Source organism: Bos indicus x Bos taurus, chromosome 22 (genome assembly GCF_003369695.1).
Source record: "Bos indicus x Bos taurus breed Angus x Brahman F1 hybrid chromosome 22, Bos_hybrid_MaternalHap_v2.0, whole genome shotgun sequence".
Taxonomy (NCBI): Eukaryota; Metazoa; Chordata; class Mammalia; order Artiodactyla; family Bovidae; genus Bos; species Bos indicus x Bos taurus.
In genome coordinates, this window is record NC_040097.1 from 16,056,417 (window position 1) to 16,083,824 (window position 27,408).

A 27,408-nucleotide genomic window follows, 5' to 3' on the forward strand; every position below is an offset into this window, starting at 1 on the left:
ACATCTCATGAAATACAACTATTGCAGCCAAATCTGAGGTACAATAAATGTGCTTCCCACCAGGTTCAGTTCAGTTCAGTCCAGTTGCTCAGTCGTGTCCGATTCTTTGCAACCCCATGAACCGCAGCACGCCAGGCCTCCCTGTCCATCACCAACTCCCAGAGTTTACCCAAACCCATGTCCATTGAGTCAGTGATGCCATCCAGCCATCTCACTGTCTGTCGTCCCCTTCTCCTCCTGCCCTCAATCTTTCCCAGCATCAGGGTCTTTTCAAATGAGTCAGCTCTTCACATCAGGTGGCCAAAGTATTGGAGTTTCAGCTTCAACATCAGTCCTCCCACCAGGTAGCCAGGCTATTTATGTATTTATTTATAACTTCTTCACCTGCTTCTAGAAAGACCCAAGTAAGCTGCTTTAAAAAAAAAAAAAAAAAAGTCCCCTTAAAGAAGACCCCTGATTAGCTGCCTAAAAGACCAGCCCTGCATTTTCTTCACACATTTTCTTTATATCCTGAAAAAGTTTAATGGAGAAAACCACACCCTCATCCCAACCACCCAGACTATACATCACAAATTCAAGGAGGGTGAAGCAATCCAGTGGTTTCCACCTTATCTTTATCTCGTCCTTATCAACGCATGCAGGAAGAGGGTGACCAGCTCTTCCCAATTTTCCCAGCACTATTCCAGTTACTTCCCTCACTCCCAGACACCTGGGACAGTCAGTCATCCTACATAGGAACTGTGATATTCACACATCCCCGTGGCAGGGTCCAGAGGTGTGGGTATATATAACCCTTTATCATTTTTTTTTTAAACTCAGGGAAAAATAACTGAGTGGGAATCTGTTGGTCAGACTTGTATTCAAATTCCATTTTCTCCACAGCAATGTGAACTTAACCACTCTAAGTCTCAGTGTATATAAGATAATGACGAAACCTTCCTCAGGGAATTATATAAGAACTAAATGAGATTATGGACTCAAACTTTTATATTATACAAGCTGTCTAATATTCCATCTATTCTATCATTATTATTATAATTTTTAGTTTTAACACATCATTTGCAAATTTCATGATTGCAACGATAGAATAAACTGTTTCCCCTATACCTCACAATTTACACTCACAGTTAAAAAATCAGTCCATTAACATGACATCACCACCAAAAAATACAGGTGATATCCTTCTTTGCAACTCAGTCAAAATGACCAATTTGGGCACATCCAAACCCAAGAAAAATAACCCCAGAAGTGTACCATTTGAACAAAAGTTTTTTTGTTCCACATGATTCCCTGTCAGTAACTTCCTTCTCTTTCCCACTCTGCCCTTCTAGAGGAGCCCTCTGTTATCTGCACCACAAATACTGTTACATCTGAAAAGGTCCAGCTGAAAGAGATACTTTCCCCTCCTTGGTGGCTCTTAAACACCATGTAAAACTGCAGACTATCTCTAGAAACAAATGGAAGTAAAAGTGGAATAAATACAGCAACATGTGTAAAATGTGTCAACTCAAGGCATGACACTGAACAAACCAAAAATGCTCACGTGACCAACACTAAGTTACAGAAGAGCCCTGAGCCTAGGAGGCAAAGTCTTGAGGAAGAATATATACTAGCTGTGGTCTCATGTATAAAAAGAATATCACCATCACCATGTCTCCAGCTGAACCGCCTGCAACCCACCTTTCTTCAGGGTGCCAGATGACCATCAACTAATCTGAGCCAATAAGATTCTTTGTTATAATCTGACTTGTCTGCTGGATTTAGGTGGGCAGACTTCTATTTCTCCTTCACTGGAAAAGGATGGCAACATACACACAGACATCAACAATAGCTTTAGGATGAAATATTCAAGGACCCCTTTTATGAAGGATTCTTTTTTCAAATCCATGAAATGGGAAAATTAAACACATTATACTTTTCCTGTGGCTCAGCCACATTATGACTTCTGGATGATAATTTGTATTGCTTTTCATACCATGGTAGGAGTTTACAAACAAAAGTAAGATTACAGGGTTGCCACCAGTCCATATGGCTCCTTTGTGCAAATTAGAAAAGAAAGCACCTTCCTCAAGACATTTTACTTTCATTTGCTGGAAAACTGTTGCAAAATAACGATATTGTTGGAACAAGGGACTGTGTTACCATCTTCTGACAAACTGTCATAATATTTATGCAAATCTGTGATGTCCATGATATACACAGCACATGAGTTGTGCAATGCCCAGTCTACACAACTGTACATTGGTTCTGGACAATGTCCCTTCATCTTCACAGCTATAATAAACTAGCTACTTTGTTCTGACAAGTCAAAAATTGTCTTGACAAGTCATTCTTACATTGTTTGTGTGAGTGTGTGATTGCACATGTGTATGTGTGTGCCTGCATTATGTTATTTTTAGTGCATTTTGAAAAAAAAAAAAAGATTTACCTATGTCAGATTAGATTATTGGCTCAAAGTGATGAAAACAGCTATTCTTATACATTGATATAAGGATAAGATATATTTTTATACCAAGGCAATGTCATGATAGAAGAAACAGGAAAGGGGGAAAATTACAAGTCTCCAGCAATCAGTTTATTCCCAAGGCAAAAATGTACATTCTTATCTTGCATAACCAAAAATTTTACTAATGGTCATAAAAATAATTCCCCCATTTCAAAACTCACTTGCAATAGCAACAGGAATCAAGTTTACCATGTAAGATTCTTCTTCCATTAAATAGTTTACCATTTACCTGCCATCAGCTTTACCTTTCCCACCTTTAGACTCTGGCCTCTAAATGAGACCATTAAGAGTTCATGAGGCCCAAGATAATGGGTTTTCCAGAAATGGGATCCTGGTTTCCCAAGCAATGAGAAGGCCAGACCACAAGAGCCACAGCTTAAAGAAAGTAGATAACTCAAAAATAAAAATCGGTAAACAAGCCGATTTTTTACGGCCTACTCTACTTGCAGAGCACTTAGACATACTGCTTTTCTTCGCCTCTTATATCATCACTACAAGTAACAGTGAGTGCAGCAGCAGCAGGGCCAAGTAAAACAGCTTTATAAAGAGAGGGAAGGAAACCAGTCCAATTAAGACCCTAATAAGGGCCAGCTGCATTTTTTGCTGCTTCAGCTGGATTCCCCCATTTTATTCTCAGAGTACAGAAGGTTTTCTTAGTCCCATTTTACAGAAAAGGAAGCTGAGTCTCAGAGAGGTTGAACAACTCACCTGAGGTCACACAGCTAGGAATGATAAGCCGTCGCTGGCTCTAAAGTTCTTTCCTTTCTGTTACACCATGCTGCCCTGGGCAGTGCTTTAGGTCAGGGCTTCCCAGACCTTCCTGTGCCCACAGGTCTCCTGCCCCTCCCAAAGGTTATAGCTCCAGAGCCCTGGGGGGAGCTGGAGATGCTGCATTTCTAACAAGCTCTCAGAAGATGCCCATGATCTGACGGTTGTTGGACCACACTTTGAGTAGTAAGGTTTGACCAATGGTTTTCATCTGGGGACAATTTTGGCCCCTACCCCTCCAAGGGACATCTGGCAATGTCTAGAAACATCTGTCACAACTGGGGATGGTGGTACTTCTAGATCTTGCAGGTGGAGGTCAGGAATGTTGCTAAACATCCTGCAACACACAGGACAGCCCTCCACCCCAACAATAAAGTACCTAGCTCAGAATGTCACTGGGATGCAGTTAAGAAATCCTGCTTTAGAGACCTCAAGTTCATTTAAACTTCCAAAGCTGCTGTCATTCGCAAACTTACACTGGGGTCAAAGGTAGCTCTAGTATTTCAAAAAACTTCCTGAAAGCTGAGTAGAAAAGCAATCTGTGTCTAAAAAATGATGAAGTTTAATTTCCTCACAAAAATTCTGCCATTATACTGAAGAAAATCAAATCAGCAGATTACAAAGGCTTTCATACACTGCTCAGAGTTTCTGTAAGGTCCTTGTTTCTTTGCACTGGAGGTCACAATTGAAAAGGCAAAGGATAAGATTATTTTTAGATGCGAATTTTATAATTTCCTGTTCTGGCAGCACAAACATTTACTCTGTTGACAAGGATCACATGAAACCATCTTTTATTATGCAACCTTAGCTATTACTGCTGCTGCTGCTGCTAAGTCGCTTCAGTCGTGTCTGACTCTGTGCGACCCCATAGACGGCCTCCTACCAGAACCATCAATATCGTGCTGGGATTCTGCAGTGCTTTGCACCCAGAATCCACCCAGTTCCCAAAACTCAGTGAAGAAACCAATCATTCACCTGAATCTTTAATGTTCACAGTACCAAAACACTAGATCAATTTTAATTTTTTTTAACTGAAGTAACTATACCTTGTTAAGAGAATCTCCAAATGTCATTTGTTTGACTATCGCATATACTTCAGGAAGACTGTACATCTGAACACAATTTGGAGGTAAGTTAAGGTTCGGTTAAATTCTTATAGTTTTTTTGGGGGGTGGGGGGAGAATGGGCATCTAACATAGAATACTTGTGCTAACATACCAAGCTCCCAGGCTATCCACATCTGTGTCTCTTTCCTACTTTATCAATAAACTTCTCACCCCAGGGACCTAGCCTGAAGGTCTCACTCTAACACAGCCCCCATGAGAGGGTCTTTGTCATTTCAGTGTTCACTCAAAATGTAGTTTAGAGCTGAAGACTCTGTAAAATGAATGACTAAATCAATACCTGAATGAATGAATGAACTCTCTATCCTTGAACACTCTGCTTTCTGGGTTCTTCCTCCTTCCTAAATAATCCACTCTAAGTTCTTATTTTCACTGCTTCCCTTCCTCCTCCTTGGTCCTGAACACAGATATGCCGGGTTCTATCTTTGGACCCTCCTCCCTTTATGAGGGCTCTCCCCTTCCTCTTGATACAAAGGGCTCCCAAATCTACTCTCCAGCCCAGTCTCCTGCCTGGAGATGCAAACATACTTTCAAAAGTCAAAGTCATCTGCCCCTCCCAAATCCCTGCCTCCCTCACAACTGTTGTTACCCAAGCTGAAAACTCCAGCTTCTCACTGATATCTCCACCCCCTTCTTCACATTCTCAGCTTCCTCGACACATTCTTTTCTATTCCCAGTCTGTACCCACTGTCATCACTTCAACTCCACCTCATGAATGGCATCCTAAATTTTCAAAGCCAGCTCCTAATTGCTGAGTGCAGGACTAAGGGGACCAGCATGGGGGTCAGCTATAGAAACAGTATGGGTTACAACTTCCCCTTAAGAAGCCTTCATAACCCTGAATGCTACACTAACCCCATGCCCTGGTTCTCCCACACACACAAAGGAGGCAGTATCACCTAATGGTTAGGAACACAGGCCCTGAGGCCACCCTGACTGTGACTCCCTGTAAGGCTCTGGACAGGGTAATCCACTTCCCTGTGACTCCATCTCTTCATCTGTAACAAGGAGAGATTAATAGGCTCTAATCCATTAGGTTGTTGTGAGGATTAAGTGAGTTTCTACATCTAAAGAGCTCAGAACAGTGCACATACCATAGGTGATTACTAAATGTCAGCCACATTGATGACAATGACCACAATCCACTTAATAAGTCAGTATCACAAAGCAGAGCTCAGACTGGTGTACTCAGCAGTAACAGGGCACAGTAACATCATGAGCATCAAGATCCAGGGCATTGAGACGCACACCATTTATGTAGTAGTATTGCCAGGAACATATAAGACCTTAGTCCACTCATGAGAAGACATCAGAAGGATCAGAATTGAGGGAAACTCAGCAAAATCACTGGTCAATACTCTTCAAGGGTACCAAGATCACAAAAAAGCAAAGAATAATTAAGGAACTATTTCATATTGCAGGAGACCAAGGAGAAATAACAACGGGATCCACAAAAGGACATTGGTAGAAAAACAGGGTTCTTAGGTAGTTTCATAATAGTGTACCAAACTAGGCAAAAACAATTTCATGGTTCTAATACTTTTACTAAAGTTATATAAGATATTAACATTGGGGGAGGCTGGGTAAGGAATGGATGAAAACTGCACTATTTTTGCAAATTTTCTATCACTCTAACAGTAGTTCCAAATAAAATTTGGTTCTCCACAAAAGAACACCAATGCAGCCTTACTCCAAAATCAATCCACAAATATTTAGAGTTCTTATCATGTACCAAAGACAGAACTATTAATAGGTCCCATGGATGCACAGTGAAGTTGAGGGGGTTCTTCCCTTGGACATTCACAGTAAACTGACACTTAATAATTTCTATGGAAATACATGCACAGGCAGGGACCCTAATTCAATGTAGAGTGAGAGGGAGTAAAAATGAGGACTTCTAGAGATGGTAACACCCAGGCTGAATAATGTAGGACAAATACAGGTTGGCCAGGTGAAGATGTAGGAGTAAGGGTGCCCCCAGTGTTCCTCAGACAGTAGGGGAGCCACACCCACATGGCACAGAGCCCAGAGGCTGGCTATAGAGCAGAGTTTGAGGTGACTGGAAGGCTGAGGAGAAAGAAAGAGGAGGAGATAAGACTGGAAAAGCAAGGCCTTGTAAGCCTAGCTCAAGAGCCTGTACTTTGTCCTCCCAGCAACAAAGGATTCTTAAACGACAGATAATCATTTTTCAAAGATGATCCTAACATCAGTGTGAAGAATTATAAGAGGTACAGAGCTGGGAAACTAGTTAAGAAGACCAGGCCAAAGGTAAGAGCAATGAAGATGAAAAAAAAAAAAAAAAAAAGGACAGATCCAAGAGTTCGTAGAGAGATTAAACAGGATTTAGTGACACCTTGGATACAGGGGTTATGGTAGGCAGAAAACCAGCTCCCCCCCCACCCCGCCCCCCGAAGAAGGCCAAGCCCTCATCTCCAAAACCTGCACATATTTTATCTTACATGGCAAAACAGACTTTGCAGATGGAATTAAGAATCTTGAGATGAGAAGATGATCCTAGATTATCTGGGTGGGTCTAATGCAATCACAATGGTCCTTATAAGAGGAGGAACACAGTCAGAGGGAAGGAAACATGACAACAGAAGCAGAAGTCACAGAAAGAGAGCCCTGAAGATGCAGGGAGACACCTGAAGATGGAGGACGGGGCCGTGAGCCAAGGTTGCAGCTAGCCTCTAGGAGCTGCAAAAGGGAAAAAAAGGAATTGTACCACAGAGCCTCCAGAAGGAGCTCAGGCCTTCCAGCACCTTGATTTTAACCCAATGAAAATGATTTCAGATTTCTGCCCCTCAGAACTGCGTGAGAATTTATGCTGTAAACCACTAAACCTGTAGTAACTTCTTATAGCAGCAACAGGAAACTAATATAGGAGTGACCGAGAAAGAAACTGACGATGGCTCCAGTATCTGGCTGGGGTTGGGAGCCACACCATGATGGCAGTCAGTGAGACAGGCACACAGGAGGAAGAACAGTTTGGAGGAAGACAAGAAAAATTTCCAGCAAAGCTTAAGATGTCTCTTCAAAGCACAAAATATTCATTTGCAAGTTATATATATGGCACTGGTACTTAGGAGACAGGTCCAGACTGGGGATCGAGTTTCTCATAAAGCTGGTACTCATAAAGCTGCTGCTGCTGCTGCTGCTAAGTCGCTTCAGTCGTGTCCGACTCTGTACGATCTCATAGATGGCAGCCCACCAGGCTTCCCCGTCCCTGGGATTCTCCAGGCAAGAACACTGGAGTGGGTTGCCATTTCCTTCTCCAATGCATGAAAGTGAAAAGTGAAAGTGAAGTCGCTCAGTCGTGTCCGACTCTAGCGACCCCATGGACTGCAGCCTACCAGGCTCCTCCATCCATGGGATTTTCCAGGCAAGAGTACTGGAGTGGGGTGCCATTGCCTTCTCTGATATTTAGTTAGGCCTACTGAATTTATCTTCTTTTTAATTAAAAAAAGTTAGCTGCAGAAGTATTACCATTACTATTACAAAAGGTTGTGAAATACACTATGAGAAATAATTCTACAGGCAAGAGTGGGATTGAATTCCACTCAATTCTATTCAAATTCTATTTGAATTTAAAGAATTCTATTCAAATTCTGACTCTAACATGGCAACTATATTTCCATGAGAAAGTCACAACTTGGTCCAAATGTACAATGAGTGGCGGGGACTTAGCTGAGTACCATGTACATACAACTCATTAAAAATATTTTGAAGCATCAAAAGAATTTTTGTCATCCCAAAAGATGTAACAATTTCTGTTTCATGTTTTCTCTCCCCAGGCATTTTCTGTTTACCTCAAACACCTGGTCACCTACCATATTACATTCAAGATGTGTAAGACATGATCTCTGCTTACAAGAAGTGCATAGTCCTGGAAGGAGGCAGATGTGTCTCAATAATGATAAACCAACAGTCAGCACCTACTGTGTGCCAACTGCTTGTGTTATTAAAAATGAGTTAAGATGTGATTCCTGGTCTCAGGGAATGCACAGTCTTGAAAGGAGATATATATATAGAGAGAGAGAATGGTAAACTATTAAAAAAAAAAACACATTTACTGAGCACCTACTATGTGCCAGTCACTACATGGTAATTCATGTATCCTATACATTATATTTAAGTTAATTTATTCAAGGTCTTCAAAGCATGTATTTACTATTATAAACCACTCTATAACATTCTAAAACGATTACAAAGTGAAACCAGGATAGTGGAGCAAAGTGAAAGTGAAAGTCGCTCAGTCATGTCCAACTCTTTGGGACCCCATGGATTATGGGGTCTCCATGGAATTCTTCACGCCAGAATACTGGAATGGGTAGCCTTTCCCCTCTCCAGGGGAATCTTCCCAACCCAGGGATCAAACTCAGGTCTCCCACATTGCAGGCGGATTCTTTACCAGCTGAGCCACAAAAAGTCACACTCAAACCTGCCCAGCTCAGTACAAATGCCTGTGCCCAAACAAGTGACCTATAAAATGCCACCAGGCAAGGTTTGATTCTTAAGAAAGAAAGAAATCAATGTTTTGAAAAGGGAGCATGGATTTGCTTTACAAGGAAACCAACTGATGCGAACGTAACTCATCCCCCTCCTCACTTTTCCTCAAGGAAACATAAATGGCATTTGTCGAACCAAGCCCTGTGGAAAGTGCTTTACATAGGTCACTTCACTGGAGACCAAAGAATAAACTCACAGGTAGATGAGAAGGTTTTGCAGGGGGTGGAGAAAACTGCTGATTACAATTATATTAAAACTGCCAGAGGTGTCCTATAAGTTTCACTAGCATTCTTAGGCCTCTTGGAAAAGCCCAGAACTGCTGCTAGACAACAAAGTAGCAGACAACAAAGACGATTAACCCCATAAAATAACACAGACGAAAACACAAAGGGAAAAAAAGAAGTGAGGTCAAAATAAAAGCGAAAGAAATCAACATATGAAGAGACAGGATAAGATTTTAAATAAAGTCATAATAGAAACCAGATGAAAAATCTAAATGGAAATGCAAAGTTTCAAAGAAAACAAATCAGGGAGAAGGAGAGGAACTGGATGGGAAGAAACGACTAGAAGTTACTTCGACTTTATACAGAGCAGTAGATAATGGGGTCGCAAAGAGTCAGACATGTCTGAGCGACTGAACTGAACTGAACTGAACTAATACAATGATTCTCATTTCTGAGGTCAGGTCTCATGTGAGATCTTAAGCAGGTTACTTAGCTCCCCAGCACCCACACCTCACAGGGTAGCACTGAGGAGTAACTTAGCAAAGCACTGAGCTCTGGGCTGGCACCGAGAGAGGAGAGCCTTCCATGTAACAGCAGCAGTGATGCCCGTGATCATTAATGCTATTAACACCCTGCCAGGACCTCCCAAGATGAGATTCCTTGAACCTTCCTCTTTCCACATGATAACTCTCAGACAGTCAGTGCCACACAGATTTCTTGGAAGGCTGCTGTGATTTCAGAAAATGTGGTCGTTTTGGACCGTTCTCCTTCAGTTCTCTGTGCAAGAAGTAGCACATCTGTGTTTGTAAGGCAACAAAGCAAGAAACCAGCACGCAGAGATAGCTACAGCCTGGAAAAGAGGAAAAAGGGAATACATTTTCCAAAAAGCTTTCCTGTTCTCTGGAGAACCCTGTGTCATCACAGGTCACAGTCCCCACTCAGCACAAGCATTCTTCAGTCTTCACTAGACTCCCATGATCACTCTGTAACAGTTGCTCAAAAAGCATCCTGAGGATACCTAATGAGGTTAGCACCTGGCAGATTTTTAAGGTGTCTCCAGTCACCAGTGTGGAATTGGCCAAGATTATTATAAAACATTAGGCAACATTCTTATAAAACAGTCAAAGGTTGAGTCCTTAAAATCATCTAATCCTTGACTTGAATCATGAAAGTACTGCAAAGAAACGATTGGCAGTAACACCACTGGGTATCATGAAAGTAAGGCAGAAGACCCACCCTGCTGCTGCTGCTGCTGCTGCTGCTAAGTCGTTTCAGTCATGTCCAACTCTGTGCGACCCCATGGACAGTAGCCCACCAGGCTCCCCCATCCCTGGAATTCTCCAGGCAAGAACACTGGAGTGGGTTGCCATTTCCTTCTCCAACGCATGAAAGTGAAAAGTGAAAGTGAAGTCACTCAATTGTGTCCAACTCTTAGCGACCTCATGGACTGTAGCCCACCAGGCTCCTCGGTCCATGGGATTTTCCATGCAAGAGTACTGGAGTGGGGTGCCACTGCCTTCTCCGAGACCCACCCTAAGTGGGTATTATTTCTACTGTTTAAGACACAATCAGGTTTTGCCTCTTCCTTGCTGTATGGACCCTGCTAGAATGACAAAGCTCTCCACTATCCTTTAAAAGAAAATACCTTGCAATGCATTGCTATTTGGCCAAGCACAGAAAAAACAAAGCCTTAAAAAAGATCACTTGTTTAAATCAGGATTAATTTTCAGCACATTTATAATGTGCACAGTATGATTCCACTTTTTAATTAACAAATAATATATGCAAAGATAGCTATTAAAAATCTCCAGAAGAGTATATGCCTTAATTTTTAAATACAACTGTCTATCACTTAAAATTTTTCCACAATTATATTATGCTATCTTAATAAAAGTGTACATACTGGTAAGGGAGCTCTTGATTCCAGGTTCAAGTGATTGAATTGAAAGAGGTTTTCTTTATAGCAACCATTTAGAGAAATATGTTTAAGTCATGCCAAGAAATATAAAAAGAAAGCGGCACTAATAAACCCCAAAGAAGTCAAAGTTGGAGAGGCAGCTAATCTCTGTCAATCGGTTTCTGAATTTGAGCAGAAAACAGCAACCCACTCCAGTATTCTTGCCTGGGAAATCCCATGGACAGAGGAACCATGGGGTCTCAAAGAGTCGGACACGACTTAGCGACTGAACAACAGGTTTCTGAATGGGGGATGCATCGGGTGTTGATCAGCATTTCCTTTCTATATGACACGGCCCCAGCATGCAGCATTTGAACAGCACAGAAACTCGGCCACACGTCTGTGGGACTGTCTGTGAGAAGAGAACTTCCCACCATTAATAAGTTTAAAAAAAAACACGCACTAATTCATGCTGGAAGTCCAAATCCTCTAAAAGTTCATTAAGTGATCAGACTGAGTTCAAAGATACATGCAGAATAAAGAGAAAAACTCAAGAAATCCTAGAGAAAAAACCCTAGAGAAAACTGGGGAAAGCAGGAAGGTTAGTGAACAAAATTCTACAGTCTGAACAAAGTTTTACAGTTAGGAAGAGGGTAAACTAGAGGACTTGGTTAAGTGGGTCAAAAAATAAATATTTCAGTTGCATAAAAAGCCAAACGAGTTCAGATTTTTAGTGTGATATGCATAAATACTGCTATTTTAAAATTTGCCTTTACTTGAGATTTACTGGGACTCTGCCTGAGGCAAGATATTTTAATAGTAATAATAAAACGCTAAATAGTACTTACAGCAAAGCATGTGTGGCCATGATGTTTTAAAGAGGAGAAAGAAAAGGTAATTCTGAACATCTGTATTACATTTCCACGTGATAAAACCACCACACTTCAAAATTGTTCTGAAGTTTGGTGGAGCTGGGGTGGGGGTAGGGGTGGACAGTGGTTCATGCAGAGGAATGTTTATTTAAAAAACAGAAAAGGAGACTCATAGGCCATTTGGGGGAAAGCAAAGATGACAACATTTATTGTAAAACAAAACTGCCAATTAATAGTGAGAGTTCAGTAGTCAAAAAGTGAGGTCACGTGTCTTCTCAGATACATCTTTATTACCTTCTGAGAATCAAATGTCTCTAATTTTCACGAAGTCCCAACCTTCCCAGGTGGCATCTCAGACCAAACACCGCCCCCAACTCCTTAAGATTTCTCTGCTGCCTTTTCTCAGACGGAAGGAGAGAGGGGGACTCACAGAACGCTTCACTCTTTCTCTCCTATACACACACACACACAAATACACAAACACACCTCTGGTTTTTTTCAGGCTTAAACTCCCACCTCCCCTCAGCACGTATGTTTCCTAGTTCTATCCCCTGAGGTCAATCTTTGGGCCAAGAAATATCTTCATCTGGGTTGCCCTTCCTCAGTAAAACAGAATTTCAAACAGGTGGGGCTGATAATTACTGTCTTTGCCATGTCCGCAGGCTAACTACCAGAAGGAGGTGTCAATCACTCTACACCAGAGTTCACAACCCAGGTGACTTTGGTCCCCAGAGGATATTTTGCAATGTGTGGGGCTGTTTTAATTGTCACAACTGGGCAAAGGGGAAAGGTACTACTTGCATGTCATGGATAGAGGTCCAGAATACTGTTAAATATCCTAAAATTGCACAGGACTGTCCCCACCACAAGACATTATCCTCCTCCAAGTCAATAACGCTAAAACTGAGAAACCCTGGCCTATACCAATGAAGCAAAATTCCATTAATAGGCAGAGTCTTCTCTCATCACTAAAAATGTTCAAACAATTGGCAACCCAATTCACACAACCAAACATCACCAAAAGAGACCTGATTGCCCTGGGTGCTGAAGGAAGGACCAAGGACAGTAAGGGGATTTCTCAGTTGTCATTCTGACCAGGTCCTAGGCTTCACCTAAATACAAATACTTCCCGTAGGAAAACCTAGCAATTATGGTGCAAGTGTGCTCAGTCTTCTGACTCTTTGTGACCCCACGAACTGTGGTCCACCAGGCTCCTCTGTCCATGGAATTTCCCAGGCAACAATACTGGGCTGGGTTGCCACTTCCTCCTCCAGTGGACCCTCCCAACCCAGGGATCAAACCCACGTCTCCTTCAGTGGCAGGTAGGTTCTTTACCACTTGGGCCACCTGGGAAGCCCAAGCAATTGTACAGCACATCAAAAATTACTGTAAGTAACTTTTTTTCTTTTTTTTTTTTTTTAGGAGAAGGCAATGGCACCCCACTCTAGTACTCTTGCCTGGAGAATCCCAGGGACGGGGATGCCTGGTGGGCTGCCATCTATGGGGTTGCATAGAGTCGGACACGACTGAAGCGACTTAGCAGCAGCAGCAGCAGCAGCAGCAGCAGCAGAGTGACTTCACTTTCACTTTTCACTTTCATGCATTGGAGAAGGAAATGGCAACCCACTCCAGTGTTCTTGCCTGGAGAATCCCAGGGACGGCGGAGCCTGGTGGGCTGCTGTCTATGGGGTCACACAGGGTCGGACACGACTGAAGCGACTTAGCAGCAGCAGCAGCAAAAAAATATCAATAAACACACTATTTTTAAAAACATAAGAGAAGTACAAACTGGAAGCCTGTGTTTTAGTTAGGTCAGAAATTCCTAATTCTAATGGAGTTTCAATGGCAATCTCCATTTTTCTGGTACTTTCTAGGTTTGTGAATACTTCACACAGAGTCCCTTTTTAATACACACAAGTTACCTTACCAACATCCACCATTACTAAAAGAGCTGCAGATTTTTGTGATAACTGGCAATATACAATGTACTATAATTCTGGAGATCAAAATCACCGATCTAATAATTATAAAAGAAAAATGTACAGAAATGAAAAAAATCTTGTCTTCCTCTTTTTAAAAAACCCAAAAAGTTATACATAAAAGTAGTAAGATTTTTACACTCTACATATAATTAATGCACATATTTTTTAACCAAATATCTTGATTCAAAATCTGTTTACCTATTATAGAAATTAGGAATCTCCACTTTTTTCCTGAAGCTGAAGCTCCAATATTGTGGCCACCTAATGTGAAGAGCCAACTCATTGGAAAAGACTCTGATGCTGTGAAAATCTGAGTGCAAGAGGAGACGGGAGCGACAGGATGAGACGGTTGGATGGAATCACTGACTCAATGGACATAAGTTTGAGCAAACTCAGGGAGACACTGAAGGACAGGGAAGCCTGGAGTGCTGCAGTTCATGGATTGAAAGTCGGACATGACTTTAGCGACTGAACAACAATAATCACAACACTTTTTCTTAAAGGGCCAACCAGTTAATATTGCAGGCTTTGAGGGTCACAGGCAAAATAGAGGATGTTACACAGGTACTTACATAACCATTTCAAATGTAACTATTTAAACAGGTAAAACCACTCTTAGCTCCCAGGCCATAAAAAGCAGGTGGTTGGCCACATCTGTGCCACACACTATAACTTGCAACTCTTATTCTAAGTAAATAGTGACTCTTTATCACTATAAGGTCTCACTCATCTTTCTTTTTTCTTTTTCTACAAACAGTTCATATATAATTATATTTTTACTTTAGTAAGGAGGGTTTATTTCATTCTTTACAGCTGCTATAAGCCACTCAGAGGAATCAACCAGCAACCAATCTCACTGCCTTCTTTAACATTCTATCCAAAGTATTTAAGACATCCTTCAACCTGTACACCAAACAGGAAACAAAAATAAAGCTATCCCTTTCAACAGAGACAGGTGGATAGGAAAGTAGTTTTGCTTCACCAAATCTATCCAAGTAGAAGAGCAATGAAATGGAGCACTTATTAGGAGGTTGTAAATGCCATTTTAATGTCTCACAATTGACAAAGAAACAAACCCACAATACCTAATAAAAACTAGATAAAAAGTAAAGTCAGTTTGAAGAGGGAAATTGTTTCTTTTAGGCAATGAGGTAATAAATGATAAGCAAAAAAGTTGAAAAAGAAGGCTACCTTTGAACAAATGAAATGGGAAGGTCTAATTCTAAGCATCCCCCCGCCATTTTCCCTTATTCTCTGCCATAAAACTCCACCTCTTCCCTGGGAATTCATGGAGCACCTACATGTGCAGAACCATGCTTATCTTAAGCAAGTACTTTCCTTTTCATGAGCCACAAATGGACTGAAGAGGCCTAGCCCTGGTGGTGCCTCCTACATGACACTGTCTAATCTGCTTACTGACCTCACAGATTTTACAATCCCCAATTCAACAGGACCTGATAAGATGTAGCTAAGGGGGGAAAAAAAAGAGATCACGAGCATTTTGTATTTTTTTCCTTTTTTGCCTTTACAGAGAAAATATCCCTGAGCAAGAAGTCAGAAGATGAGGATTCTAGTCTCTAGTCTATTCAGAGATTTCAGGGTGAAATCCCTGGCAGCAACCATGAGTGATTAGGGACAGACGCCTGGAACCAGAAGGCCCAGTTTTTAATTTTAGGCCCATCACTACTTGCTCTGAGAACCTGGAAGAGACACACCACCCATTTGGGCCTTGGCCTTCTCATCTGAGAGGCAGGAAACCACCACCTACCCGGGAGTATTGTTGGGAGGCACAAATGGCACTCCTTGAAAAGTGATTAGCTTATGAGTGCTCAGTGAATGTTACCTGTCATCACTTCTTAATCTCTCTGAGCCTCAGTTTCCTCAGAGGGTTACCAGGTACATCAGAGGAAATCATTAAAATGGAATGTGTTCTACAAACTATGAAGCCTCATCCACATATAAGGTATTAGCTAATATTCTCATCCAAGACACACAGGACTTTGTTACAGCTGAGCAACTTCCCATTGCTGCAATTTGAGATACACACTCAAATATCTGCATTACTGCTGCTTCGAGAACTTTCTCACCAGTGAGGTTTTATTTGTGGTACACTGTTTCACCAAATGATGACAATAAACTATTAGGTCTACATTTCAGAAAGCAGTCACACACAAGGCAGAGCAAGAGGACAGGGCAATGAAGACAGTAATCAGCATCTCCCAGCAAAATGTCCTGACTTCTCCCCACTACCTCACCACATGCTCTCCACCCTGCCACTTTCTCTTCTCAGCAGGTTGCAATATGCCTTGTGCCTAATGACTCTTTGGGGCTCCACAAGTCTCTGTTACTGTAAAAAGCAACAAATTACACTCATTAAAATCAATATGGGGTAAAGCCTGGACCATTTCAAATTAGCATGCAGTGTTCAAATTTAAAGAATGTATTAGAATTTAAAGACAAGGCAAATGCTGCTAAACAGACTTCCTATGTCATCAGAAATGTGAGGGTAAAGGTTATGAAACCCTGCTTTCAGATGTGTTGTTAGCAAGGTCCAGAAAGAGTACTTTTCTGCAAAGATTCTTCATTGGGATCTATCCTGATTTAAATGCCTGGAGAAAACAGAACTCAGTGAGAACAAAGGAAATCTGTATCAAGTAGGCATCAGCCAATGAAAAGTCCATGTAATCTCAAAAGATACCATATTCAAAATTAAGTGCTTTTTTGAGAAAAGAAGCATGAAGAAGTATGCAGTTCCTAGAGTCTTCTCCTAAGTAATAATAATAGTAAGTGACAATGTGGCCTTTAGAAAAATCATACAAACTGGGAGCTCAGTGGTCACAGACACTGAAGTGTGTGTGAAAGCAACTACAATAAAATGTGACCAGGAGTCAGAAGTACCTTGTGCATCTTGGGCAGAACTTCACGATCATTTCCTCAGTCACATTCTCGTCCTTGGTTGGACAACTCCACCAGGATGCCATCAAACTCTTATATGTCCAAAGTCTCTTCTCAGCCCCAGCTCCTCCTACTGACAATTCTCTCCTGCCATCTGGCCCACCACCGCCTACACCAAGGCCCACAGTGGTTGTCTGCTCCTCACGCTCCTAGTACTCAGTTCCTGAGTTTCAAAGTCCTGCCTGCAGATGGGGATGACCTTGACCTTCAACTTCTTGGCCACCACCAGGATCCAGATTCTTGGTCATCTGAATGACAGTATCCTTCTAACTTATCTCCATCTCTTTATTCTCTCCCTATCTAATCCACTATCAATTAGCACTTAATCTTTTTTGATCATGCCATTCTCCAGGGACAATGTTTCCAAGGCTGCCCAGAGCCTACCAGGTAAAGACCAACTTCCTGTGTCACATGCTCAGAGCCCTCAGTGAAATGACCTCAAACCTCCTGTTCAGTTTTATTTCCTTTCCCTCCTGACAGAGGGAGTTTCAGCTGCTCTAAACTCCATGTACCCCAAGCCCTCCTCTAATGCTTGGCTGAGCTATCTTTTCTCCAACCATCCTTCTCCACCACACAGGTGTGGTGAAATTCTTCCAGCTCTGCCATAGATGAAGCCAGCTGTCAGCTCTCCTACCTCTAAGCTGCACAGCATTTAAGTGCCATTCAAGATCCTCTTGATGCACTAGCCCAAGAAGCAGTAGTGTATGTGGTGACAGATGTAGATTCTGGAACTAAATTTCCTAGGTTCTGATCCTGGCTCCAACACTTACCTATGACAAAGTACAATTACTTACCTCTTTATGCCTCAGCTTCCTTATCTGTATAATGGGGATTATGATGAGTTTCCCCTTAGTACAGCCCCTGGCACAGAATAAACCTCAATAAAGTGTGAGCTGTTTCTTACTGCCCATCTGAATCCCTGACATACTTACCATGGATGCTCCCACAGCATCCTGCATATGGATGTTCAAAATGTGCCCAATGATATGCAACACATTTTTAAAAAACTAAAACTTCCAGTTAAGACTACCCTCAAAACTATTGCTCTATTCCAAACACAGAGTGACAATACAGAAAACAAAAGAATATGACACTTGTACAATCATTATAAACTTTGCCAGTACTGACAAAATAAACCACTGAGCAACTCTCATGGTATTAAACTATTTTTTACTCATCCAAATATTTACTGAGCATCTTGCAGGCAATATTTGAGGCCTGGAAATACTGATGGAATGTATTGGTTAGGTTAAAAAGTACTTTATTAAAATAGCTATTGTTAGGTTCTGTATACACACACACACACACACACACACACACACACATATATATATATATATATATAAAACTCTTGCACAAAAAAATGTAAAATATTATGTTTACGTGGTCACTTGTGTTTGGGAATACTTTCTGTGATAAGTTTTCTTGGTAGAAATAAAATGTATAATCTGTAGAGTCAAAATTAGAAATGCCTGCAACAGCAAAATCGTGGCTCAGCCAGCCCAAATAGAGACAAGTGTGTATTAAAGAGAAGGAGGCCATATGGTGTTGAGAGAGGGGGGACTAGGGTGGAGATTAGAAGTTTCGGCAATGATTACATAGGGGAGGTTTGAGCTGTTAGGAAAAGGTTTATGAGCTCAAGAACTTCTAGGTCAGACTTTGCCTTGGTGGATTCCTGCTGGCCTAGGGACAACTTGGATAAATAAATGAGGAGACCAAGAATTCATGTTGCCTTGCCCTCTTCCTCCCTGCACCCCTTCCCCAAGAGCATGGAGGGAAGCCCAGGCCCAATGTCCTGAGGGCTTTACTTATCCTGCGTTAGTAGCAACTGTGGTTCCCAACGACTTCAGTGTTCCACCTTACTTTCAAAGACAGGCAAGCTGCCCAAGGGTTTTAGTATAGGAAATCAACAAGCATGGCATATATCCCTTCCCTTCAAAAGGGAAGCATATATCCCCTTCCCTTCAAACATCTTACAATACAATTAAACTAAAGACTACTAACTCTCTCTTAAGGATCAGGCAAGAAAACATTAAGGAGTGTGAATATAGGAGGATCCTAGCACACAAACCCACTTTTTCTTTAACGAGATCAGTCGTATTTTGGATGTTTGATTACTAAAACCTTCATATGGAACAGTATGTTCTCTGTGGAAAAAGCTAGAGAACAAGGTAAACTATTACTACATCAAACAATGTCTTATCAAATCAACCTGTATCCAAAAGCATCAGACGACACTAGTGAGTAATGCTTGTATTTGAGCCAATACTTCAGCTCACATTAGCCTGTCGGTTATAGTTCTTGGGCAATAGTTCTGGTCTTCCAAATAAGCTGAGATCATAATCTTTGTGTTGTTGTTTCCTGCCAGGCAAAGAAGTGGTTTCACCCTCAGCCTTTTCCAGACCACCGAAAGACAACGAGACACTAAAGCAACCTGACTCTGCCCGTGTGCGACTCCTGCCAATTCTAAACCTCCCGAAACAATAGGCTAAACGAGGCCAGCATTCTAGGAGATGAGGTTTATATGAAGTCCAACACCTCTGCCTGAGAATGAATCATAAAACCACTAACACTCCATTCCCCAGCATTACACCATTCAGCCCCAACTGGGTTAAATCGTGCAAAATGAAAAGGGAATCGGGAACACACTGAACTTAAAATCTCAAGTACATTTTAAATCCTGTTTCAGATTCATTTAAATTAACAGAGGTCAGGAGACTTCTTTTTTCAAGCTGGGTTATTCTTACTGGTTTAATACCAAAAGCAGTGAGCCACATTTTTCCACTAAAAAAAATAAAATAAAATAAAATACCCTGACAGGGGAACAAACATTCTAAAACTCAGTAGAGAATGTGGAAACAGCTTACAATAAACTCTGCCTTCTAGAATAACCAATGGAGGAAACTACCCAGTTTTTTGGCTGTGGGAAATTATATGTACATTATTACATATTTTATAGGTCACAAATTAAAAGCACAATTTGTATTTTCTAGCACAGTGTTTTTCCAAACTGTTTTACAAAGAACAACAGTGCAACAAGAGAAAAGCAAATCAAGTCAATTTGAGAGGCTCTGCCTTCCCCAGTCCTCTTCTTGGATATCATTGCTGTAAGCTCTATGAAATTCAACATTTTCCCAAGTTCATTTAGCCCTGCAGCCCTTTTCCTCTCAAAACATATATCAATATTCCACAAAATGGCCGTACTGTGGAGTGTCCTTTCGAAAAGATTCTTCTAGAACAGGAATATAAGAAATGGTGTAAGAGCTGAGACTTTGGAGGCAGCCTAACTCAAATATCAGCTTGTTAGCTGTGGGAACTTGGGCTAGATTTTTTATGTCACTTGTTCTTCAGTTTCCCCAGGCAAAAAGAGGAAAGCAGAAAATGACCATACCTCCTAGACATGGGCCTTGCCATCTAACTGGAACAGTTTTCTGAGAGCCTTACATGGCTGGTTCCTTTTTGTCACTGAAGTTCACAATGTCACCTCCTCCAACAAGCCCTCCCTGACTATCCAATGTGAAGTTGACCCCACTCAGTTCCCTAGTTCTTCACCCTCTTCTTTTCCTCCTGACACTTTTCTAACTACTTTTTAAACTGCTGTTTCACCCCAATAAAATATTATAACCATGAAGTCAAGTTTTATCAGTTAACATTACTCTATCCCCAAACAGATCCTCAATAAGTAGTCACAAAATGGATGGGTGGATGGATGAATAGATGAATGAACAAATAAGGTGGTTGTGAGAATTAATTGCGAATCAAGGTCAAGCATTCTTCACAGTGCCCAACACATATGCATCTATCCAGATGTTGCTATAAAAACATGTGATAAACCATGAGTGGTTAATGGATTCATAATTCTCGCACTATTTAACTTACCTCTTCCTGCTGTATAGTAGGTAAACATTTTATGGCATTTATTCAGAGGTGTGTTGGTAAACAGGCTCTCAGGGATGGCACCAAAGGGGAAGTAGACCCTGAGAGTAGCATTTGCTGACTTCCATGGTGTCAATATTCCCACCAAAACCAATTTCAAACTACCAAAATTACTGGAAATACACTAAATGGTTCTCAGAAACCAGTAACCTCTTTCTCTTGGGCAAAGTCCTTTCAGGCCTCAAAATCTTATTCAACTCCAAGTTTTAAATGAGAATTTTTTTTTTAACATACACTTTTTTCTCCGTTCTTAATAAGCCAAGATAAGGGTTATCCACTGACTTTGGTCTGACGCTCAAGGAAAACAGTTGGATGCATTGCCTGCATTTTCTGTACCACTCCCTGTGAGCTTTTGGTCTAATGTTTAAGGTTTTAAGCATGACATATATTCAGGCCAGATCATTACAAGGACCAACTAATCCCATAAAACATAAATCAAACGGTGTTTCAGATCAGATCAGTCGCTCAGTCATGTCCAACTCTTTGCGACCCCATTAGATTCATTTAAATGAAGATAGATAGCCTAAAAAAATCAAGCCACCATCAAGGCACCATTAAATACTACCATTGAGCAGAATCCATCAAGAGAAGACTGACTACCTGACCCAAGATCCCAACATGGTCAGTGCTGCAGATGAGGATTTCTCTGGTATCACAGCCTTGCTGTACAGGAAACTTGACCCCTTGGCACCCAAAATAAAGCAGCACCTTTTTTAAACTATAGCAATGTACTAAACTTTTCAAGGTCATCAGGGAAGACCCCGATGCTAGAAAAAACTGAAGGCAGGAAGAGAAGGGGATGACAGAGGACAAGATGGTTGGATGGCATCACCAACTCAGTGGACATGAGTTTGCACAAGCTTTGGGAGATGGTGAAGGACAGGGAGCCTGGCATGCTGCAGTCCATGGGGTCTCAAAGAGTCAGACACTACTGAGCAACTGTACAACAACAACAATCTACCAACCACAGTTTTGAGATAACACAATCAAAATTCAAAATCCACAGACATTCTACATGAAATAACATGGCAGTAATCACTGCTTCTCCTCTGTAAATTAAATGGAAAGTCTATAGTGCAAGCCAGGAAGAGATTCTTTATACAGCAGTAGATAGCTAATACAGTGGAGCAGAAACTAATTCACCCAAAATTCAGCAGCTTAAAAACATACATTTATTATCTCACAGTTTATGTGGAACAGGAATTTGAGCACATCTCAGCTGAATCTCTCAGAAAGCTGCAATCAACTTGTCAGCCTAGAAACTGTTATCTCATTGAAAGAATCAACTGGAAAAGATCCACTTCCAAGCTTACTAAGTGATGGTTGGCAGTTCTCAGTTCTTTGTGGCTGTTCGAGTGAGGGTCTCAATTCCTTACTGAGTGTCAGCTGGAGACTACCTGGAGGTTCCTTACCACACAAGCCTCTGCCACATGGCAACTTGCTTCAAAGCATGCCAGATGAGATGGCAACAGACTGTATGAACAACATGGAAGGGACAGTCTTACTAGTAATCTATTAATCTAGTAATTACTAGTAATCTAGTCACAGAAGCAATATTGGCATCCCACTACCTTTGTCATTCTATCATTCAGGATCAAGTCACTAGGTTCAGCCTAAACTCAAAGGGAGGAGATTACATAAATATATGAATTCCAATAGGTATGGATATAGTGGCCATCTTAGAAGTCTTCCCACCACGTTCACACTCTTGGAATAGGAATGGGAAGACCAGGCCCAACAAAACATATCTTTAAGTATCTAATGTGAAGCCAAGCAATCTGACTTCCCAAACATGTAGACAGGGTCTCATGAGAACAAAACCAAGGAGAGTAAGCATGGAGGATATTAAATCCAAAGACACAAAAGTCTACTCAAATGTTGTAAGCAAATACAATCTAATATCAGAGAAAACCACTGGGAGCAGCTGCAATACCAAGTCCCAACATGAAAGCCATGCTTTCTGAGCAATCAAACAAATGACTCACTGGAAGGACTGCCCATCCAAAAAGGTACATAATGCCAAAAAATCTAGTTTGGTCTGAAAACAAACGTCTTTTTGAATTTTTATTTATGGCTGCAGAATATTTTGAAAATATACTTAATGCCATTTCACTGCTTCCTGTTTTCTGTGAGATCTGTGTCTGTCACAGCATTTTATTTTCCCTACACGGTACTTTTGAGATTCACATCCACCACAGTAGCAAGGAACTGCTATAAAAATGCCAAACCTTGGAGGTCACCCACATTCTTTCTAAGATCTATCCAACTGCATATTCTCAGATATCTGAGCATCCCAATATTCAATGGTAGTGGCAAGCCAGCGAGGCTGCCTCTGAGAAACTTCAAATGATTTAATTCACCAAGTGCAAAATGCACACTCAGAAAACCAGGAACACTCTGTCCTACATGAATGTAAATGTAGGCAAAGATTATCTAAATGTTCAAAATTGGTCTGCACATTTTTCCATTGTTTCCAGAAATATCCTTAGGCTTTACTTTCTAACAATCCCACACCAAATTTAGCTATGAAGCATTTAAGTTCATTGTTTTGCTAATCACCTATTCATTTTGCTCCTTTAAAAAGAGGATATTTAATAAATATCTAAAACTTAAACAGTACTATATTTAAAAGACCCTGAAACAATGGCCATCTGTAGGAAAGCAACTGTAAACGACCTTAGAGTTGATGTGTGCTGCACACACTTGGATCCTGAATACGTGTTGAATAATAATGGAACACACGTGTGGTGGGCAGAGGAAAAAAAAAAAAAAGACTAATGCCAAATTCCAGTTTAAAGGTGATAAGTAGACAGGAAGGTTATAAAACAGATGACAAGGGGAATTTTGTCAAGGCTATAGATAATGTCCAACCTGTGATAATAACTTGGTAACATATTTAACATATTTTAACTTGTAAAATATAACTTTAGAGAAATAAACTGAATGTCCTTACCTCTCTAAGATGTATGTTTTCCTTCTCTTTCTGGTCTAAAATCACTTCCAAGTGGCTGACTTGAGACTCAGCCTCTGCCATCCGACGTGTCCGTTCATTGTCATCCTCAAGACTTTTGGACGGCAAACCTTTACTCTGCAACATCTCAAGAAGCTTTTTAATTGACTCGTCTCGGGCATTGAGGGTCTGTTTCTGCGTTTCAATTCTCAGCTCCATTTCCTCCAAGGTCTTCCTCAACAGGAACAGCTCCTTAGCCTGCCTGTCATGCTCAGCTTGGAGCCGCCGGAAGTTCTCCTCCGTCAGTTCGATGGTGAAGTGCTCTGCTCCTCGGTTGCCACTCTCTTGCTGCAGGAGGTGGTTGAGGTCTCTCTGGGTTCGCAGCTCATCTTGAAGGGCCTGGATTGTCAATTGAAGGTGCTATGATGAGAAAGACGGAGCAAGAGAGGAGAAAGAAGGGGGGAAAAAAGTCAATGAACATGCCAAATGCTATTTGCTGCTATCACACTATGAAGATGGAATGTTAATCATGAGGTCCAGAGGGGCCAGCTGTTAGGTTCTCCAAGGTGACTTCAGAAGCAAGGGACAGCACATGGAGAAGGGGAGTTAATTCAATGATGCTTTCTGAATGTCTTAAGAGAAAGGTACACATACACAGAAACGGTGTATTAGTGTCAGTTACAAGGTAAATTACACATCTACAGAGTTTTAATTTAGGAGTGGAAAGGTTAGAGGGAAACTTTCACAAGCACACCTTCTTTACACCCACAATGCTCCAGACTCAGTATTCCTTGTTTCCTAAGGTTTCTTTATTCTACTATCCATCACTTTCTGTGGTAAGTGTATGTCCATTTAAAAATAAAAATGATTGCATCCACTACAAGTAGACATAAACAAGGACTTTATTTTTACAAATAAAGCTGTGAACAGGTTTAGTAAACAGGATTACTGCATCTGCAAGCAAAAGGGGACAAATACAGACAGACAGACACACTCAAACACACAAGGAGGTGAGGCTGTACAGAGCAAACAAACGAGCGGCAAAGAGTGGACAAACCTTGGTTCTTCTGGCATCCAGTAACTGAACAGCATGAGAAACGAAAGAAAAATGAAGCAAAAATCAACACAAAGAAAAGTCCAGGGCAAGCAAAGGATATTTAACAGAAAGAACTTAATCAACATAAAGTACCTTCACAGAGAAGAAAAAAAGAAAATCAGTTTCTTATTAAGACCCATAAGCTACATAGAATTTATAGCACTGATGCTTGATAAACATGATTTTAAAAAAGGAAAAAATGAGGCTTATTCCACCTCTAATTTTCCTAAATCTCACTGACCCAGGAACCCAGTATCTTGGTTTCTATTACCAGAGAGGAAAGCACAACACTCCAGAGCTACCCACGGATCATCCCATGTCACCATTTTAACCAAAATCAGAGTGGAAGTGCCAGAGAAACAAAATTGCATGAAGACAGGCGGTGAATTCAGCAACACTTTCCCAAGAGGGGCAGCCTCAGACTGATCAGACCAGGCAGCCATAAGCTGAAGGCATTTTTGTCCTAGGAAGTAACCCAGGGACTTCCAAAACACAGTCACTCATCCACTCACCAAACGCATTCTCCTGATACAGACTAGACACAGCGTTAAACATGGAAATCAATATGAATGCAAGGCATAGGTCCTGCCTACAGGGAATTCACAGTATTATAAGGCAGGGATAATAAAATAACATGACTAAGTTACATAAATACTGGAGGAGTCCACATTGGGAAATCCTTCTGCATTCCCATAGCTGATATCCAGAGAGGTTGAGATTTTTCTGAGTGGGGCCTGTACCCAGAAACTAGCACCAAGTGATGCGTTTATCAAACTCTTTATTGGTATCCAGGTCAACTTTTTACTTGGAAACATCCAATGAGAGATTCCTGCCTACTGTCTCATTTGTATGTCACAGCATCTCCCAGGGTAACAAATGCAGAGTAAGCAACTGGTATGTATTTAATGACAGTAATTATAAATTTTAAAAAAATATAACTCACCCCTGTAAAGTAAAATTACATTTCAGTGCTTTTTAGTACAGTTACAAAGTTGTACAACCATAAACAAATAAATTTTAGAACATTTTCATCATCCCCAAAAGAAATTCTATACCCTTTAGAAGTCACTCCCCATCTTCCTCCCCATCCTCAGGCCCTAGCAACCACCAATACTTTCTGCCTCTATGGTTGTGCCTATTCTGGGCATTCCACACCAGTGGGATCATCCTGTTTTCAAGGTTCATCCATGTTGTAGCATATATCATGCTACATTTGATAGATGAACATTATTCCAACATAGGGACATACTACATGGTATTTATCCATTCAATGGTCAATTTATACACAAATATTCCTAGCACCATTATTCATAGTAGCCAAAAAGTGGAAAACAACCTAAATATCAGTCAATTGATGAATGAGTATATAAAATGTGGTATATGCATAAAATGGAGTATTTAGCCGTATAAAGTATGAAGTACTGGTGGACACTGTAACATGGATGAATCTTAAAAACAATATGCCACATGAAAGAAGCCAGTTATAAAATTACACGTCACATGATTACACTGACAGGAAATATCCATAATAAGCAAATCCATTGACAGAAAACAAATTGGTGATTGTCAGGCGAGATTGTGGGGGAGATGAAGGATGTCTATTAAAGTAGTATGTCTTCTTGGGGGGTGATGAAAATCAGCCCTTGAAAGATGTTTGTTTTTGAAGGGTGTTTCTTTTAGGGGTGATGAAAATGTTCTGGAATTAGCCGTTTGGTTGAACAACTTTGTGAATATACTAAAAACCAATGAATTTTACATATTAGATGGATGAACTGCATGGTACATAAATCATATCTCAATAAAGCTGTCATAAAAAACGTGAAGTGGGACCACAAGGTAATGTGACCTTCCTCCACCAGCCCACCAGCCCTAAAGCACACCAAAACAAAGCACACAGGAGTATCGACAGTGTTCGGCCCGTTGATGTGGCTGCCGCCAAGCCCCTGGACAGTACGCAACTGTCTTCAAGCCATTTAAATAAACATTCCTAACAAGGGCAAATCTTTGTCCTCTTAAAGTGGCTTGGATTTCTGGAATGACCAAAGTTTACTTGGAGACAAATACAATGAATCATGATGATCATACCAGAAATTATCTTTTCTGAGAGTGACCAAAACAAGGTTAGTTTTCTTATGTAGTTCATAAACTAGTCAGAAGGGAATTCCAAAAAATGCCAAAATGCTTTGGGCAAAGACAGCAGCACTGGAAGACAACCCTGTTAAGGCTGCTGCCCCTTTGGATGGGCAAGTTGTCTAGTGCCCAGATCCTTTGCTTCCAAACCTGCAAAATGGGACTAATCACAATGCTTACCTCAGAGTTCCTGTGAGGAATAACTAAGGTAATGCATCAAGTGCCAGGCTTGAGAATGAAGGGAGAAAGGAAGTGTAGTAGACAAGAAAAGTAGCAAAGAAGAATAAGAAGGAGAGAGGAATGAAGGGGGAAAAATCAATCCATTTATCCATTCAATATGCATTTACCCAGTGTCTTCCTCATACCCATGAAATATCCAAAAAAGAAAAAGAGAGAAAACAAAGAAAAAGAAGTGGTCCTTGCTCCCAATCCATGTGGACACATAAACTAATAGCAGCA

The 27,408-nt window shown here is 41.0% G+C and overlaps 1 protein-coding gene across 16 annotated transcripts in view; it reads right to left on the reverse strand.

The window, feature by feature from the left end:
* Positions 1 to 27,408, reverse strand: part of ERC2 (ELKS/RAB6-interacting/CAST family member 2) — a 984,881-nt gene that overhangs the window by 779,362 nt on the left and 178,111 nt on the right. For 11 of the 16 annotated variants that reach the window (XR_003507771.1, XR_003507770.1, XM_027522884.1 and 8 more), the window contains exons 3-4: positions 24,781 to 24,804; positions 23,727 to 24,143 (exon numbers count right to left, since the gene is read on the reverse strand). Coding sequence is in view for 14 of the 16 variants with exons in the window: in XM_027522884.1 (XP_027378685.1) it covers positions 23,727 to 24,143; positions 24,781 to 24,804 (441 nt within the window). In the remaining 2 variants the exon portion in view is untranslated. The remainder of the gene's footprint in view (positions 1 to 23,726; positions 24,144 to 24,780; positions 24,805 to 27,408) is intronic. The other 5 variants (XM_027522882.1, XM_027522889.1, XM_027522886.1 and 2 more) reach the window with 1 other exon arrangement.